The sequence below is a fragment of the Penicillium verhagenii genome (assembly GCF_028828195.1).
Source record: "Penicillium verhagenii strain IBT 33310 chromosome Unknown utg000007l_segment0_segment0, whole genome shotgun sequence".
Lineage (NCBI taxonomy): Eukaryota > Fungi > Ascomycota > Eurotiomycetes > Eurotiales > Aspergillaceae > Penicillium > Penicillium verhagenii.
Genome location: NW_026643171.1, coordinates 2,451,165 through 2,468,995, shown reverse-complemented (window position 1 = coordinate 2,468,995; position 17,831 = coordinate 2,451,165). Strand labels below are relative to the sequence as shown.

Genomic DNA, 17,831 nt, shown 5'->3' with positions numbered 1-17,831 from the left:
ATCTGTAGGATAAGCATCATACGGTTTTTCGAATGATAATTAATGTCATCAACAGGTATGCTCTGCGTATAGGCCATATCAAGGGTTGCGACGCTGGCATGTCTTAACATGTTACCTACTAGTAGTACTAAGAGGTATCACTTCCCCCCAAGGTTCTTTTCTTAGTAGGAAGACGTTCATGTAGGATCTCCAAGTCAGTAATAAGGCCCTTGCTGCTGTAATTTTGGTGATATTATCGCGGTATGGATTGACTGAGGTCCATTGTAAGAGACATATTGGGGGAGAGGGTAAGTACTGGGGTAGGTGCAGAATGCAAGTAGGAGACTATGTCCGGAGCAATAAATATTAGCTGTAATTGAGTGATGACGGCTGGTATGATACACGGGGTGTTTTTCATAGCCATTCTGTAGTCATGGCAAAGCAGTGTATCGATGATTGTTCGGGAACTAGCTTCATTTGTAGACTCGGAAGGGTTTCAGGTTCAACACATCGTTGAATAACGTCAATTTCTCAACTAGATCAGGTTAATATGCGTTCCCTTGTTTCTCCATGATTCTGGGCTCTTGCATAACAGGTCAGAAACGGGGAGCACTTTGAGATTCCCAAGTTCTTTGTCCTGTGAATTGCATTTGAGCTTGAATCAAGCTTAGACCTGTTCAAACACCACGCTCTTTGCTTGTCTGGTCGGCAAAGGCTTCATTCATTGCGCCAATTCTCCATTTTCTTGACTTGGTCAAGACCGCTCCCAGAATCTTTGAGTTTCAATTGGTCGCGTAATAGGTCGCGGGCCAGCTTCTGGGACTTGTTGAGTCTCATTCTGAGACATAGTTAGGCGTACCTATTGGGCCCCGGTAAGATTCGTTGGTTTCGCTTGGTCAGATCTGGAAAGCTTCTGGATAACTTTCACGTGTCGCTAGGACTTTGATCGCGATGTTGCAGCCATGACTGATGGTTTCAAGGGACCAATTAAACCGTGATGTAGCGTAGGACGATGAAGTTGTAACCCAATTCTTACCGACGGGAGCCGCACGTCAGATTGACCAGCAAGAAAGTACCGTAGAAGACATAAAATAAAGAGTGAATCCAGAAGAGGCAGTAGAGACAGTAGAGACAATAGTGAAAAACAACAAAGTCGAAATTTGATGGTTGATATGTTTAAAATAGTGGGAGAGTGAAGAGAAAGCAATGATGAAATAAGTGCGGGACCAGAAGATAAGATTGTGGAGATGGTACCTTTCTTTTTCCCACTTTCAAGTTTCCACCGCCTGATCCGTGGTTTCGCACATCCCCCGTTCCTTGGATCCGGGTGGTCTTCTCTACAACTATTTGTGAAATTATATCTCTGCTCATGTCTCAAGTGCAGGCGCCTGGGTTAGCAGATCTGGAGAAAGAGCTGGGGTGCTCGGTATGTGAAATCTCCCAACTTGTCATTCCTACGCCCCTTACGTGGGACTAACGCCTCTTTCAGATCTGCACAGAGCTTCTCTATCAGCCCCTCACTCTCCTCGACTGTTTACATACCTACTGCGGCTCTTGTGTGAAAGAATGGTTTGCCGCACAGGGTTCGCGCCAACGACCCCGTGGTACCTCCCCCAAATTTACCTGCCCTTCATGCCGTGCTGATGTGCGCGGCACACGCCCAAATGCCACCGTGACAACGCTCTTGGATATGGTCTTGACGGCCCAGCCAGATCGTAGCAGGTCGGAAGACGAGAAGAAGGAGATCGCGGAACGATATAAGCCCGGGGACTCAGTCTTCCCTCAACAGCGCACAGAAGCAGAAAGCACAGACGATGAGGACGACCAGCGACTTTTGGAGGAGGTTCGAGACGTGAGTCTTCGTGAGAATCGGATACACACACGTCGCGAAGAGCGCCGAGAAGAAAGGCGCAGAACGCAGCCTGAGAATAGCCGAACCAGAAGCAGCAACCCCGAGAGCAGGCATACGGATGATGCCAGGTCCCGACGGAGGCGAGAGGAGGATGCAGAACGGCAACGGCGTATTGCACGAGTGCAGTATGACTCTGAGCATCTACATACCAGGCGTGTGGAGCACCAGTCAAGTTTGCGATCCTTACTCAGCCTTTCTTCCGAGACGGAGACGATAGAAGAAGAGATCTTACGGCAGATTGTTGAGGAAGGGCTGCTGAATGATATCGACCTTGAGAATATTGGCCCTGCTCAAGAGGAGGAGCTTAGTGAGCGTATTGCAGCTGCCTACCGCAGGAGACACATGCAACAACCGAGCTCCCCTCCAGCGCAAAGGCGCAGGCAATCTCCCGAAGGCAACCACCGTTCGCATGGGCAGTCGAATTCAGCCAACCGAACCGAAGACGTAACTACAATACCTCGAGACTCCATTGACAGGCGACCCCCATATCCAGACCGCATCTACTTGGCTCAGCTGCACCTCAGCCCCTTTCAAGTCACCACCGACGAAATTCGGAACAGGGTAGTAGCAGCCGCAGAACCTCACCCGTCCGAGTAAATCAAGCATCGACCTCAGACGACACTTTGCGACCTGCGGCTCGGTCCTCGAGTGATATGACTAATGAGCGCCCACGTAGCTCTCACAGCGGAAGACCTAGAGCAGAATCCTCATCTCACCGACCACGGCGAGCCACAGAATCAGTACAACCCATCGCTGATGGATGGGCAGCAGAGGGAAGAGAGCGAGCTTCCGCCCGACAAGTGCCTACTAGTAGTCAATCAATCACCAGTTCTCCTACCTCTGCCGCGCCATTAATTGGAAACCATGCCTCTGCACCAACCGTTCCTAATAGGTCTGATAGGCGACCGAGGCCAGCTCCTGCGCGATTAAACGCTCCGCCGTCTTCTAATCTCCAGTACACTGAACCTTCGATCTCGTGTGATCGATGTGGCAAAGACAACCTCCAATACGACTTACACAAGAGATGTCTCAAATGCAAGGATGGAAAATATCACCTTTGTTTGCCATGTTATCGCTCTGGCCGGGGTTGTCTTCAATGGTCTGGCTTTATTTCTACCGCGCAATTGACATTCGAACGGATGTTGGCGTCTTCAAATAGCCAACCAATGCCAAATCATGCGGATGGTCACTTACTCATCTCCTTCAAGTACCAGCGGCCTTCTGAAATTGCTCAAATTGCCACGAATGGAGGCGTACAAATGACGAACGAAAACCCGGCCCGCCGCTTGGAATCCGGGCTCTTCTGCGACATTTGTATGTCTTCAACAAATGAGTGCTATTGGAAGTGCAGCATATGTAATCAGGGAGATTGGGGATTTTGCAATCGTTGCGTTAATCAAGGAAGATGTTGCACTCACCCCTTACTGCCAGTCCGTCGCCTCGCTGGCAGCCCGGCTTCATCTTCTCCATCCACCCCGGCAGCCGCGGCGAACGGCCCACCGCCGACCCTGGCGCTGGAGAGCTACAAAATTCTCTCATTCTCCACTAACTGTGACATCTGCACCTATCCAATTCCAGCCTCGGTTACCCGGTTTCATTGTTTGAAATGCAATTCCGGTGACTACGATGTTTGCACGAACTGCTATCTAAAACTTGTGGCAAACTCGAAGATCAGTAAGGAGAACGGCCACAATGGCTGGCGCCGATGTGTGGCAGGTCACCGAATGATCGTCGTTGGCTTTGAAGACCATCAGGATGGTCAGAGGCGTGTCATCAAGAAAAGCCTAGTTGGCGGCCATGCTCTGAAAGATGAGCATGTGAACCGATCACCCTCTTCATCACCTGCTACCACTACTGCCATCGCCTCTCCCGAGCTGGGTGTTGGCGACTGGAGCTGGAAGGAGGGTCAAGACCGTCGCAAAAAAGCCTCTCGCACGAGGGGCTCCCTCACCTCCCCCATCAGTAAGACACATACGTCGGACGTGGACTCTGCGTCTCAAAACATGGGCACTCCTACCGCTCAGCACACACCTATTCTCCGCCGCTTTCCACCCGATGGGGGTGTTGGTCTCATAGTCTATGCACTGTGGTCTTATTACCCCGAGGAAGGGGTGCAGGATGAGCTTATCTTCCCTCGTGGTGCTGATATCACTGAAGTTGAGAACATTAACGATGACTGGTTTTGGGGGTGCTATGCTGGTCGCACGGGGCTGTTTCCTGGGTCCCGGGTCACTCCTGTGGGAGAGATTTCCTGACCTCCATTTTTGCGTGATTGAGAGTGCCCCCCCTGATCTTTACTGTTTGCTGTTATGTGCCTTCCATGAATTTATGATCATGATCACGATTGGAATGAATTTAAAATATACCGAATGAATACGAAATACCTTTACTATTTGTCAAAGTTCACAATGTATGCCCGCAGTCAATATGACTACTCGGTTGGGAAACTTGGAAAAGTGCACCCGTGGACGAGACCAAATCCAAACAGCTTAGCCAAACTGCCTGCCTAAATGGGTATGGCCAACTGAGAATCTACCAGTACTAACTTTCCAACACGATCGAGGAGTTTCAAAAAGAACAGAAAAATTGCTTTTCAAAGAATCCAAAAGTTCGCTATCAATGTCATATTCCAATAGAACCCGCACCCAACAAATAAATACAATCTTCCATCCTGGTTGTACCTTAGTATCCGTTCTTTTCGTATTCAGAGGAGTCACAGGACTGCGTGATCCATCTGGGTAGAATCATTCGCGATTCTGGAGAGCATCAGGGTTTTCATTGCGTATTGGATGCCATCTTTATAATGTGTTAGTATAAGTCTCCAAGGATCCTATTGATTAAGTGCTTACCTGAACCACTCATGCTGGATAATGCTGTCAATAAGATTGACCACACAGTGAGCCATAGCGACAGAACAGATCACCCACACGATACGTCCACATAGCTTGTCAAATTCTGGAACAGAGTCCTTTGCACTGGCTTGAAGCAGCTCGGCCAGCCAGGATTCTTAGGATTCTTGGGATTCTTGGGAATTATTATCAGGAGATGTGGGCTCCCAAGGTGCGGATCACATGGGAGTCACAGCGCAAGGAGATGATGGATAAGATCTGCGCAAAAACGGATCTCAATCAACGTGGGGAACTGTCAAATTACGAGGCCCTTGTGTCTCACCTGCGCGCGACACGTCGCCAAATTCATGCTCCAAACAGGCCTTCTGGGCCAATTCCAACACTCTGAAGTGGAAGATGAGCCTAAGACGATGAAACAACTGGCCAGGATCGACTGGCAGGGATAGGCGGTGCAGGCGCTGTGTAATATAAAGGAGTTTGATAGAAACACAACTCGCTCTCATGATAACACATGCCTTGACGTGAGGCGCTAAGCCTACCTCCCCAGGTAATAAAACCTTAATACCTACTAGTAGATCTTCAGGCTACAATATCAAAAATTAGCACTAAAATAATATACAAGTACATATCCTTAGTAAAAGAAACCAGGCAGAAATCCTAGCCATATAATCCCTTCTCAAGTCCCCTCTCAGGTTGATCTACATTGCTGCACAGAGGTGGAGATAAAGAACATTTGAATGTTAGGTTCCATCATTAATTAATTCATTCTGGACGAGTAAAAAGGGGTAAAAATCCGGCCTTTAATTAATTAAGGCCAATATGAAATCGAAAAGAACAAAAAAAAAAAAAAGTGACAAAAAAGAAACTCTCCCTCGGGGAATCGAACCCCGGTCTCCCGCGCTTATCGGTGTTAATGACAAGCGGAAATCATGACCACTAGACCAAGGAAGATGAGATAGCTGAGTTTCCGCTCAGCCACTTGGATGGTTGATGACTGATTTTCCAGTTTTGGCTACATAGTCCTGCTCTTGTTCACCACAGCACAAATTCCCTCTTAATTCTTTTCACCTCCAATGATCTTCCCTGGCTGATCTCGATCGCGGATCGGCTACTATTTTACCCATATCGGGGGACATCATCTTGTCTCAATAACTTAAAATAGACACACACAGCCCTCGCCAGGTGGTGGCTAGGCCCAGTGTGCGGATGTCATGGGATCCCTTGTAACATCCCGCTTGACCCGGTCATCTACCTCCCGCTACTCAAATCCCGACATTTGTATACAAGACCCATTTCACTGGAGCCACGTACTTGCCCCCTGGATTTTCGATCTTCAGGTGGCTTTAATGATAAGTAGGAAGCGATTCTAGCTCCGCACTGTTACTATTCGCTATCCAATTTGTCTGGCTATTGCGTTATATATCTTGTGCTGACCTTCCAAAGTTCATTGCATAGATGGACCTGAAAAGGACATCTGGATGGCAACCCCACACCCTCAAGGTACCTACGCCCCATTCCAAAGTTACTCATTTAAACCCACCCTAACCCCAACTTTGGGAAAACCTGGAATTTGATGATCACCCCAACCAGAAAATGATACATCACCCGGGCGTTCAATCATACAACGCCCGGCACGTGTAGAAAGTTGGTGGATGTCAGCCAAAGCTCGTCGATTTATAATGTCGTAACCTGCCAGGCAGAACTAAACTTTGGAACTCACTTACCTATATCCAGAGACTTGGAAAGACCCGGAAGAAAAGGTTGACAAATCTCCAAAGAAAACATTTGAACCTTGAGACACGCTCTATTCCATTCAACTACACCTGGATATTCACTCATATGCACACCCGATGCTGCACTCACCTCCCTCACAAACCTCCCCCAAAATGCCGAACCACCGGCACCACCGCAGACACCATTCCTGGCCCCACTGCGGCTCCGAGCTATGCATGCGGGCTCCATCCAGCCTAGAAATCCGCAACCTCCGCTCAATAACCATCACAGAAGCCAATAACCAACAATGGGCGCTTCAACAGCAGTCCACAGTTGTCCCTCTCATTGCAGAGGAAGTCCCCGATACCGACGACGCCGAAATGGCAGGCATAGTGCGCACGCCATCGCGAAGCGTGCACCGTCTCTGGTCCCGCCCCACACAGAAGCCGCGATGCGACGATGTTCCGGACTCTGCGTCCGCGGCCGAGGCCCGGAAGCATGTTCACCGGAGTGTGTTGCGAAGGCTGATTCGGCGACCGCCGCTTGATAAGACGCGGTCGTTGTTTGTTATGCCGACGATGATGAATGCCGGTGACCAGGTCATGATTTCGGGCTGGATGCCTCCTAGGTTGTCAGCGAGGCCGGTTATGGTGACTGAGCGGCGGAGCACGTTGTCGGTTGCTGAGTCGCCGCAGTTTGTTGCTGAGAGGAGGCATAGAAGATCGCATCCTGCGCAGCCGCGGTCGTGGAGGGAGCCGAGTGCTAGTCTTTTTAGTTTGAAGGAGGAATGATCGTGTGATTTTTTGAATTGTTTTTTTTTAACTGGGATTTGGGCGTTTTTGATCCGGATGGGCTTGAATATTTCCAAGGTTTGAAGGGAGCTTGGCGGCTGTTATATTAGATCTTATGTGAATTCAGTCATGTCTGGCTGGTCCAGTGTTTTAAATTCTGCTTTCAATCGTAAAGTGCTATACTGTCAGCTATCTAATCAAAGTCTTGGAACGAATGATGATGTTTCAGCACTATGTAAACATTGAATTAAAAATTATATAGAGAGTAGATACTGCCATGCAAGTTGGCTTCTAAGGTTGGTATGTTGAATACTGTATATAAAGAAAAAGAAAGAGGTTATGAGAACCACGGGAAGAGACAGACATTTTATATACCAGAGTCATCTTGCCTGTATAACGAGTCTTTGTAGTACTCATTCCAACTCTCACAAGTCGTTTCATACTGCTCCTGAACAGGTTTAAACAAGCCTGGAATTTCGTTTGATAATTCCACAAATTGGAGTGCAAGATTTTGACTCGAATGCCAAGCAATATGGCAGTGCATTAACCAAGAGCTTAATGCAAGTTAGTTCAAAAAATTCACAAACAACAGTCAGGGTAGGACTTCATACCCGGGGTTATCATTTTCGAAAGCTATGACGAGGTAACCATTTCCAGACATAGTGGCAGTATCGCGCCGAGGGGGATTATTGCGGTTCAATGTGACCGATGACGAATATGAGCCACTACCTTGAGCAAGGACGTAAAAATCGTGTCCATGCAGGTGAAAGGGGTGGTAAACATCCACGAGACTAAAGTCTTCGATGACCCAATATGTCCACTATAAAACGGATTAGACGTGGCCAAAAAAGGTCATATAGCCCACAGTGAACATACATCCTGCTCGGCTGGAATCTCATAGGTATTGTAGTCTGATGGGAACACAGATTGGTTTTGGGTAATCAGAAGATCTGTGGGCTGCCCCCAGTTGATTGTCAACGCTTTCGTGTTGAGCGTCCAATGAAAGACTAGATCGCTCGAGTAGAACCACCCGACATCAAGATTCTCCTGCTTGTCCGCGGCACCAACAGTCTTAGCCACGTAAGGAACCAAGCTCTCATATGGCTCATCGCCGCAAGAATTTGTAATCGAATTCCACTGAGTTGTTGTCGGGGATCCTTCATCAGTCGATCCTTCATACCGAATAACACCTTTGATATCGTTCCTGTCAATACCAAGATTATTGCACGCCGTCTGATAAATGGCACGCATCCAATAACTTCCAACATCTTGATTAGCCTCAACAATAACATCATACCGCTGGCCTGACGTAAGAATGATACTCTCCGTCTCATACGGCACGATGGGAACAAGGTCCATCGCAACCACAGTGAGTTTATGTCCATCGATAGAAAACTTCATAAACCCATCCGTCTCGCCATCGATGACACGCAAGAGATATTTCTTCCCCTTCTCAAATACTGCCTGCGAGCGACGTCCACTGCCAGTGCACGCGGGACCGTCTGATTCCTCACATGGGTATGTATTAGTGCCGTTGATTAGGCCGTTTTCTGCGTCCACGTTTGTTGGGAACGCGCCGTGCTTGGCTTTGCTTTCCCAGAGCGAGAAGGCGGTTTCGTGGTACCAGTCGGTGATGAAGACGGGGCCCAGATCGACGTCGTAGTCTGCGGTTGTGGGGCCGTGAATGACGATTGGTCCGTAGAGACCGTCGGCCATTTGGATGCTCCAGTGCGAGTGATACCAGGATGTGCCATACTGGGTGGCACGGAACTTGTAGGTCATCGTGGTACCTGGGGCAATTGGACATTGTGTGACTCCGGGAACTCCTTTGGATCGAGTTAGTTGCGTTGTTATTGACATCAATTGCAGGGTGGGAACAATGGATTATATACCGTCGTATTCATTCGAGTCAAGTTGTCGGATTCCATGCCAGTGGATTGCGGTTCTGGACCGTTTGGTCAGCCTGTAGACTTTGTGAATATTGTGGTGGAATTTCGGATCGCATACCCGTTGTTTTCTAGTTCGTTGGTGACATGAATGACAAGATTATCACCCCAGTTTGCTTCGATTAAAGGTCCTGGATAGGTCCCATTGGCAGCTAGGACCAGCCGTTCATATCCATCAGGAGCCAACGTAACGTTTTGTACGGAAAGCCAGTACTAAGTGGGAAAGACCAATGAGTTAGCAGAGACAAGACATGAATGGTGCAGGGCTTCAAGTACCTCTCGTGTGACTCCTGTGTAGGGTATTACTGTTGTATAATCGGTCGAGATATTATACTCACCCCAACAACTCCTGGAAGTTGCTGTATTATCACATGATTCAGATAAAACCAAGCCGACAAAAGAGAGTATTGCAAGAAAGACCTGGCAGGCCTTGGGTATAGTGAATTCTTTCATATCGAACAGGCGTTGTACTGTATGCAGTACACGACCAACAGTTGGTAACTGAAAACGAGGAAAACCTCGAAAATGCCTATGAAACTCTTCTCTTAATGTATGAACACATAGCCCCTATACCTAATTTCCCTAATATTGGTGCATTTGCGTACAAGTTATTCTTTTCCTCATTGGGCTAGACAGAGGAGACAGTGGAGATGGTTTCTGCAGTCAAGCATTGCGGCTGACTGAATGATAGATCTCTTGGAGACGAATGAGTGGAGCGGTTCATGCCAGGGGTCAACTCGAATTGACTAGATTATTAGAGTCCTCACAATATCGCGGATGATATTGACCAAGACCCTTCATTAAACCCACATTTTTAGCTTCTTGTGATCGATATGACTGCGATAGTTGTTGGACTAGTTAACTATCGTATGCTCGGTCGGCATTGGCAACGCCACATGTGGGGCCACAAAGGATCTTCAAGATCAATCACAATGAATGACTAAATAGATTTTGGATTGATTTGGGACTCTTGAAATGAAAAGAGAGTACTTTGTATGAGTGGATAGCTGTCCATTTTGTTAAGTTGGCCGTTGTCTTTTTGATATGAGGTTCCGCCTTTACGTTCACAGAGTTTATCAGAGTAACTGTTCAAAAGTGATTTTTTTTCTTTCTTTTCTGTCCTTGTTGACAGCTCTAAGTTGGACTCGGGTTATTCATTAGTGCGAGGTGATAGATCAAAGATCAAGCGTCGGGCAAGAATACTTGATGAATTCCTGTTTACGGAGTACTCCGTAAGTACATATGTACCAGGTCGGGTAGATCAATTAAAATTGACACATCATGGCAGGATATGGTCTCTCCGATTAGTGGCACATAGGGACTGCTGACCACATTCCTCATTTCCGACCCGTCTAGTTCCATGAGGCTGCAGATAAGAAATCCGAAATGTCGTAGACTGTTTTGTCTTTACCAAATCCTTCCTAGAGCCAAGCATTAGTATTGTTATGTTCTTGAAAAAAATTCACGACGATAGTATTTAGAGCAGTGAACTCCACGATCGAGTCGAGTTCTGTAAATCTTGTTTTACTTTTGCGTCATTATTCATTGCAGGCGTGGAGTTAGTGTGCCGATTTCCCTTTTCTCAGCCGTGTCTTGGCTAACGTGTGGGGGCCATGACTCAACCGGGCACTCGGGCGTCGTCGGCTGCAAGTTCTTCTGGAAGGTTGTTGGAAGAAAACAGAATGTCTTGAATTTTCCAGGGTTGATTGGACAGCAGGTGAAATTCACTGATAAGCTGTTTTTCCCATCTTCTCCAGACTCATTTTGTAGGGAATTCATAACCTCGGGATTGGATTGGCAACTCGGCTGTCCAGTCCCACTTGACAAATGAAAAACAGAGAACCCGCAATCTTCAGCTGATGGGGGTTAGTCCCCGCAACGTTACAGCCCTATGAACAAGGGCAATTCAATGTGGGATGGGGACTGGCCACGCAACGCTACGTGGGACAACTGTCAATGTGTGATTCCACGAGAAAAACACAAGGCCCGTGATGATGCAATCAGCGGTGAATCTGCGGGGTCGAACGAGTCAGAGGAATGCTGGAGGAGGCTCCAAGGCAGAAACAATCTTGGATTGGCTCCCCAAGCTCGGCTCCCCCGTAAGTTGGGACTTTGCTCACCGACGGTCATCTGCTAAACCTTACCAGTGGACCTCGCGGGCTCACTTTCTGCACGTCCGATTGGTGAGCTCGAGGGCCGGTCCGCTGACTGGACCCAGTGGGTGAACTGTCATTGGCGCTGTTGGTTCTGAGTATTCTCTCGATGGGCCCGAGGTCATGTTTGGAGCGACCCCGCCGTGATCTGGTTGGTTGCCCTACAGGGCATGGACGATCTCTCGGAAAGACGAAGAGGAGAAGCAAAAGGGAAATATTCCCAGTTGATAAATAACTTTCCGCGTTTCCCACGTCAGAACTCAATCCCCCTCAATCCTACCCTATATTTGTCCTCTTCCTGTCACCTTCCCTCCATTTCCTCTCCATACCCCATCTTCCTTCCTAAGTAATGCGCTCTCACTCCCACCAGAGCGGCAACTACCCAAAGCGCTCTGCATCTCAGACTTCTTCCACCACAATCTCTTCACTCAACACTCAAAATTCCGACGAAAAGAAGCCCCGTCGTATCTCCAACCCGATATCCTCAAAGCTGTTCCGATCGGGATCCAAATCACCTGAGATTGATATCCCCAAACGCAAACACAGTCACACCCAATCCTTGGATAGTCAATTCACCCCCCAGAGCAACATAAACATGGACTACTTCGCCCAACGAGACGGCTCTACCAGTCCTGTACAAATGTCCTCTGGACCCTCATCACCTCAATCTCCAAAGCCAGACTTTTCCAAGGGCGAAACAACCCCAACTCAAAAGAACAATGATGATTACCGCCGCTATAGCGGTACAGTCAACCACTACGGTCGTCACTCAAATGACTGGCTCTTCGGCGGCTTTAGTGTGCGAGATACCGTCCGAGACGGTATTGAGAAACTTCGTCATCATGATAAAGAAAGCTGAAGACTTCGTCGATGCCGATCTTAACTATATGAACCTTCCTCTGCCACCTCTGGCAACTTCCTCTCTCGGCGCCTTTCCCCGGCTGGCCTGCTCTGCCTAAATCCCCTCATACATTGGTATCTGGACCCCGGATATCGGTTTGAACCAAGTGTTGCTCCAACATGAAACCAAAATGTTTCCTTGCATCCACTGATTTGATCGTGTCTACGGTCGCTTTATCGGTTAATGTATATCCGTCCTGGGTGATGGAATTTCCTGCCGAGCCCATGCATCGTGTTGGCCACTTTGCGTGTCTCTGTCATTGGATGGTTTTTTTTCTTGAAGGAAATGAACTGGCTATATTCTCACTTCTTGTTCACCTAAGCGTGCTGGCCTTTTTCTTTTCACATTTCATTTTTGTCACTGAGTCAGCTGTGCTTGCTCTTTCTTCCCATTTGGATATATCTATATAATATATGACAAGACTTCTTCTCAGCAGTGCTGAATACAACTCATTTCAAACCATGACCTCATCTTACATTGACATTCAAATCCCTCACCATTCTAAATCCGTTGTTGATCGGACATTCAATATCGGGGTTAGTCTACGGCCGAGAACAGGGAAACGGCAGTAAGCCGAGAAAACGGCGCCGCACCGCCTCCGAATATCGGCACTTTTCCGAGTCATCTCCTTGGACCTTGAGTATATAACCATCTGCTATAAAAACAATCAGCAAAAACTAGAAACAAGACATTCAAAAGTTTGCTATACATCTGACAATTATACCCAGCTACTAAGTGACAGACTTTGAACAGTCCCTTCTGAGAGAAGTGCTATGAAATCTACTCTCCGGCGTGCATACAGTTTATCAAATTTCAACCGACACCCCCACGCGTTCGTTCCCCACACTCAGTCACGCACTCAATTACAACAAGCTGTACCCCAGATCATCTTCACCAGCACATATACCCAAAGCCAAAGGAAGCCAAACAAAACAAAAGCCAACATGGGCCTCACCAAGCCAGTTGTAGCTATCTTTTACCAGGCCCTGCCGCCACCCATGTACGGGGGCGTAAGCAAGCCCCCCAAGCCGGGAGGTACGATAATCCAATCTATACCCAACGCCCCATCCAAAATATCGGCCGGCACACCTGGGAGCCCGGAGAAAGAAAAAAGAACGACAAGCTAACTAGAATGGCTGTATTGAACAGGCTACCGGGATTCTGGCGCCGACATCGCTTATGCACTGCAACGCGCCGGAACTACCATTCTTACACCGGTAGAGTCTCCAGACCCGGCAGACCAGAATCAATGGTGTTTCCCTGACACCGAAGAAGGAATCCTCTCCGCAATCCAGAGAGGCGCCACGCACCTCTGGGCGAACACAGTCCTCTTCGCCGAACACCCACTGCAGACCTCATCACAACTGACTCCCTTCGAGTCCAGCGTGAGGGTAGTCGGCCAACCGCCGCTTTGCGCAGACAAATTCGACGACAAATCATTCACAAACGATCTCCTGCGCCAGCGCGGCGGACTGACACTGCCCAAGTCCTGGACAGTGGATGATCCGCGCGTGGCGCCAGAGAACGGCAATGAAGCCTCAGCCCCAGTCTCTGGACTTGCGCAAGCGCAGCAGCAACAGGTCCAGGAAACACTCGACGAGGTACTGTCCTTGATCCAGGAAGGGGATTATCCTATTGTCGCGAAACCTGTTCGCGGCCGGGGTAGTCACGGCGTGAAGATTTGTCGGGACGCATTGGAGCTGGGCGAGCATGTGGCGCGGCTCTTTGATGAATCGCCCCGTGTGCTACTGGAAGAGTACTTGACTGGGGAAGAAGGAACAATCACAATTATGCCGCCATGCCATGAGGCGGGCTTTGAGAGTTCAGAGCGGCGTTCGGCGGGTCATTGGGCTTTGCCACCCGTGACGCGATTCAATCATGTTGATGGGATCGCGCCGTACAGCGGTAAGATTGCTGTGACGGTTAATTCGCGGGCTGTGACTGCGGCAGAAATGGGGGCGGATCCTGCATACGCGAATATCATGCAGGAGTGTGAGGTTGTGGCGGGGTTGCTGGGGACGACTGCGCCGCTGCGCATTGATATTCGACGATTTAAGGCGGGATCGAAGTTTGCGTTGTTTGATATCAATATGAAGCCGGTATGTCTGCTTATGTCCCGTTTCCCCTTTCTTCTTTCGATGTGAGAATACGAGGATTATTCAGGGGGATTACTGTGTACTGACTTGATGGCTTGCTGCAGAATATCACGGGTCCTGGACGTCCTGGTCGCGACGATCAGTTGAGTCTCATGGGTCTTGCGGCTGAGCGTATCGACTGGGATTATTCGACTTTTCTGCACTATGTGCTTGGGTCGGCGCAAGAACTTGGTCATCTTCGACAGTACAGTACCACGCTTGGCGAATAGAAAAACAGGGTATTTAATTAGCGCGGGAGAAACAAAAGCAAAACTGAATAACAAATAAAGATTCAGGGATCTGGGGTAAAAAAGTACGTGAAGTATGCTTTCTTTTTCTGAAGTCTTTGTTCTGACTTGATGCCCTATAATTGAGTGAAACCTGGGAATGAAGTACACTCCCATGCATAGGTACTCAGGGCTGATCGCATTCACAGTAAATTTATTTCATTGAACTAGAAAGTCAAATTAAAAATAATCAATGATCTTAACTTTGTCTTGTTAAAGCAAACATGCATGCCACAAGTATAACGAAATCGTCCATCATCAATTGATCTTCGAGGTTCAACCAACGTTTGAATGCAAGAGAACCCAAGACCCGGTCCTTCTTTGTCTGTTCTTTCTTTTAGACAAAGAAGACCTCCCAAAGACCGTCGAATGGATTGCAAAAAACAGATAAAACAAATAAAAACAAATAAAAACAAGGCTGAACACCGTAAACTCCAGAGCGAAGATCCAATAACGACCTTTCATCTGTACCAACCCGATCACGCCGCTCGTCACTCCCGAGTCCCCGATATCCATCATTGTGATATCCAATTTTTGAGCCGTAAGCTGCAGCAGAGTAAGCACCCGGGCAATGCCTAAAGCTCGTCAGGGTCAGCAAGCGGCCAGGAAAGGTAGTGAGAGAGGGGTAGATGTCTCGGATCCATGATCATGGGATAGATAGGAAAAACCGGACGAAGATCCTCAAAGCGGAAAGAATAGGAGAAAAAGAAGAAGAAAGGACCCACTTCCAAAATTTGGTTAACTATGGCGCAACAGTAATAATCCCGGAGTCAACAAATTCTTTGGTGACGATGCCATTGGGCGAGGCTGTAGCGAGCATCACGCGCAGTCGGTACTTTCCCGGTGTCGAAATTGCTAAGCTGGTGAACCTTGCAGAGCCGCTTGTTGCTATGCTTGTTGTCAGGTTGCCGGTTAACCCTGCCGCGGCGCCGGTACTGGCTTCGTTGCGCAGGGACGCATTGAGTACGAGGGCATGTACGCTTGGAGAAGGAGTGCCGACTGGGCGCACTGATACGGCCAGGTTGATTGGTTGGCTGGGGCGCACGGAGGCAGGAGGGGCGGCTTCGAATGACAGGCTAAATTCGCGGGCAGCCATTTTCCAAGTTTGGTGGAAAGGTTGTTTTGATATAGGGAGCTTATAGGCGATGAATAAAACGGTTTGGATATTCGAGCGAGCCTCACGAAGTTTGCAGTGAAATAAATGGAATGCCGGATGGATAGAGGGAGGATTGAGGTTGAAATATAGGTAAATAGTAGATATTCCCGAAACGGGGTTTTCAAAGAAGTAGATAGTAAGCAAAGTGAATCGAGTGCGTATCTTGAAATTGAGGTAGAAGATCCAGAAGGAGTAAAGCCGATGATCTATGAGAGGAATTGACTTGAGATCCAGCATGAGAAAAGAAGGTTTTGTGCGGCTTCATATACTAGTTTCCGGCAGCAACCGAGATTTTTTTTCGATATTGTAGATCCTTGGGAAATCGCATCTCAGATTAGGCATTGGGTCACCATGCAAACTACTAGTTGCCACCCGTCAAAAGTACCACGCGATGTGAGCGCATTAACGCATTAACGATCGGTGGATGACCAGGTACCTGGGATGAGCTCAGACAAAGGTCAAGGCAGCCATGGTACCCAACCAAAATCATAAATATGAATTCAGAAATATCCAAATGGCCAATTGAAAAACAAAAATTAATGAAAAATTGGTAGTGATCATCCGGCCGAAACCAAGTTCACGCTTGGCAGCTGCAAGAATCCTTGCTGCAGCACGTTCCGGCAAAGGAAGCACGAACAGTGGGGCACCTAACTATGTATGATCTGGTGTTTGATCGACAAGTGCAGGGGAGAAAACTAGATCTGGGAAAGTCCATGGTTGCGTTGCAGGAGGATCTGATGCTAGTGAGTGGATCTGTTCTGGAGCATGTAACCGGTTCTCCACACGGGATATCATATTTCATCCTTTCATGCAATCTGACCGAATCTTCACCCAGGAACAGTCTTATGCAGATTGACACACGCCTTGGCATGCACGATTGACGTTCCAAGGTGCAGGGGAAAAGAGGGGCACGGGTCGTGTTAGTGGTGGCCCCGGGTCACTAGATCGTAATTTCTTTGTTAATTTTTCAATAGTTCGGGCTTCGGGGAGCACAGATCCACTAGATGCTCGACATGGAACCCCGCTTGTCTGTTTCTCAGTAAACCCGTCCGGCCCGTCGCAGCTGTCAAAGGAATCCTTGAAAAAAAAGTATCAAGAATCAGTGGCGTGAAACTAGCATGAACTCTTGCCTCACTTTGAAAAATGTCACCTTGGTTGAGTAACTTAGTTGAAAAGTATGGCTGGAGGCTGGAACATATCGTAATTTTGAGTTTGATAAAAATTCCCGCCAATAGCAATGGATGAACGGAGTAGGGCTGACAGACTCGGATCAAGGGGGAAAATAGACTAGATGAACGAGATAGGGCAGACCGCAAAATCCATTGCAGGGAGTCAGACCCCTGTAGGGGGGTGCAAGCCACAGCTAACGGGTGTGGCAAGTGACCTTTTGAATGAGTAAGCAGTATCCATCATGTCGGGCTCCCCGAGGGCTTGTTTTTGTTTTCACTGAGTTTCCCATATTATTGACCGGCAACTTTTTGCCCTCTTGAGACATGATTGCATCAAACATTCCAGGAATCAAAAGCGTTGCCTAAGAATGGAGGGGAAATAAGGAGATCACGGTCACAGATGACGGACCTATCGACACTAGCCACACTAGCATCACTAGCCACATTAGCCACAGTTTGTTCAGGAATCGTCAGCCTCACTTTTGGGCCGTGTGGCCCGTGTCTGGAAGATCAAGAGTCGAGACCTCTCCGATGGCTCCGCTTGAGAAAACACTGGACCCAACCAGAATGACAATCATGCACCAACCATGTGCACGCTAGGGAACGGGACTAAAGTCACAGAAGACTTTGCAGTTCCACGAAAGAAGAAGCTTGCACCCAGATACGTGTCTGTGGTGTTCTTGGCGCTGATCTGCCCTCTGGGATAAATGAGAATCGAGATGAACTGGGACGATCAACTTGCCGATCAAGCACGGACCAGGAACTAGTTTCCGGAATTGTCCCCACAGCGTGTGATGCAATCACAAATCACAAAGTCCTTAACCCCGACTCCCTGAGTCT

The 17,831-nt window shown here is 48.2% G+C and overlaps 7 protein-coding genes across 7 annotated transcripts; 5 read left to right on the top strand and 2 right to left on the bottom strand.

Moving 5' to 3' along the window:
• Nucleotides 1-1,348: 1,348 nt before the first annotated feature.
• On the top strand, nt 1,349-2,488 carry N7466_007589 (Zinc finger RING-type; the record flags this gene model as incomplete). Its single annotated transcript, XM_057166978.1, has 2 exons — nt 1,349-1,405; nt 1,469-2,488. The coding sequence occupies 2 exons, from the start codon at nt 1,349-1,351 to the stop codon at nt 2,486-2,488; spliced, it is 1,077 nt and encodes a 358-aa protein (XP_057020019.1).
• Nucleotides 2,489-2,544: 56 nt separating this feature from the next.
• Nucleotides 2,545-4,146, top strand: N7466_007588 (uncharacterized protein; the record flags this gene model as incomplete). The annotated part of the gene is made up of 1 exon (XM_057166977.1): nt 2,545-4,146. One exon carries the CDS (start codon nt 2,545-2,547, stop codon nt 4,144-4,146), a length of 1,602 nt encoding a protein of 533 aa, XP_057020018.1.
• A 2,480-nt stretch (nt 4,147-6,626) lies between these two features.
• N7466_007587 (uncharacterized protein) lies at nt 6,627-7,244 on the top strand (the record flags this gene model as incomplete). The annotated part of the gene is made up of 1 exon (XM_057166976.1): nt 6,627-7,244. One exon carries the CDS (start codon nt 6,627-6,629, stop codon nt 7,242-7,244), a length of 618 nt encoding a protein of 205 aa, XP_057020017.1.
• A 367-nt stretch (nt 7,245-7,611) lies between these two features.
• Nucleotides 7,612-9,643, bottom strand: N7466_007586 (uncharacterized protein; the record flags this gene model as incomplete). The annotated part of the gene is made up of 6 exons (XM_057166975.1): nt 7,612-7,798; nt 7,856-8,064; nt 8,121-9,070; nt 9,137-9,189; nt 9,252-9,403; nt 9,467-9,643. The coding sequence occupies 6 exons, from the start codon at nt 9,641-9,643 to the stop codon at nt 7,612-7,614; spliced, it is 1,728 nt and encodes a 575-aa protein (XP_057020016.1).
• A 2,049-nt stretch (nt 9,644-11,692) lies between these two features.
• On the top strand, nt 11,693-12,202 carry N7466_007585 (uncharacterized protein; the record flags this gene model as incomplete). The annotated part of the gene is made up of 1 exon (XM_057166974.1): nt 11,693-12,202. The coding sequence occupies one exon, from the start codon at nt 11,693-11,695 to the stop codon at nt 12,200-12,202; it is 510 nt and encodes a 169-aa protein (XP_057020015.1).
• Nucleotides 12,203-13,188: 986 nt separating this feature from the next.
• On the top strand, nt 13,189-14,609 carry N7466_007584 (glutathione synthetase ATP-binding domain-like protein; the record flags this gene model as incomplete). Its single annotated transcript, XM_057166973.1, has 3 exons — nt 13,189-13,279; nt 13,394-14,343; nt 14,445-14,609. 3 exons carry the CDS (start codon nt 13,189-13,191, stop codon nt 14,607-14,609), a joined length of 1,206 nt encoding a protein of 401 aa, XP_057020014.1.
• A 799-nt stretch (nt 14,610-15,408) lies between these two features.
• On the bottom strand, nt 15,409-15,762 carry N7466_007583 (uncharacterized protein; the record flags this gene model as incomplete). Its single annotated transcript, XM_057166972.1, has 1 exon — nt 15,409-15,762. The coding sequence occupies one exon, from the start codon at nt 15,760-15,762 to the stop codon at nt 15,409-15,411; it is 354 nt and encodes a 117-aa protein (XP_057020013.1).
• Nucleotides 15,763-17,831: the final 2,069 nt, after the last annotated feature.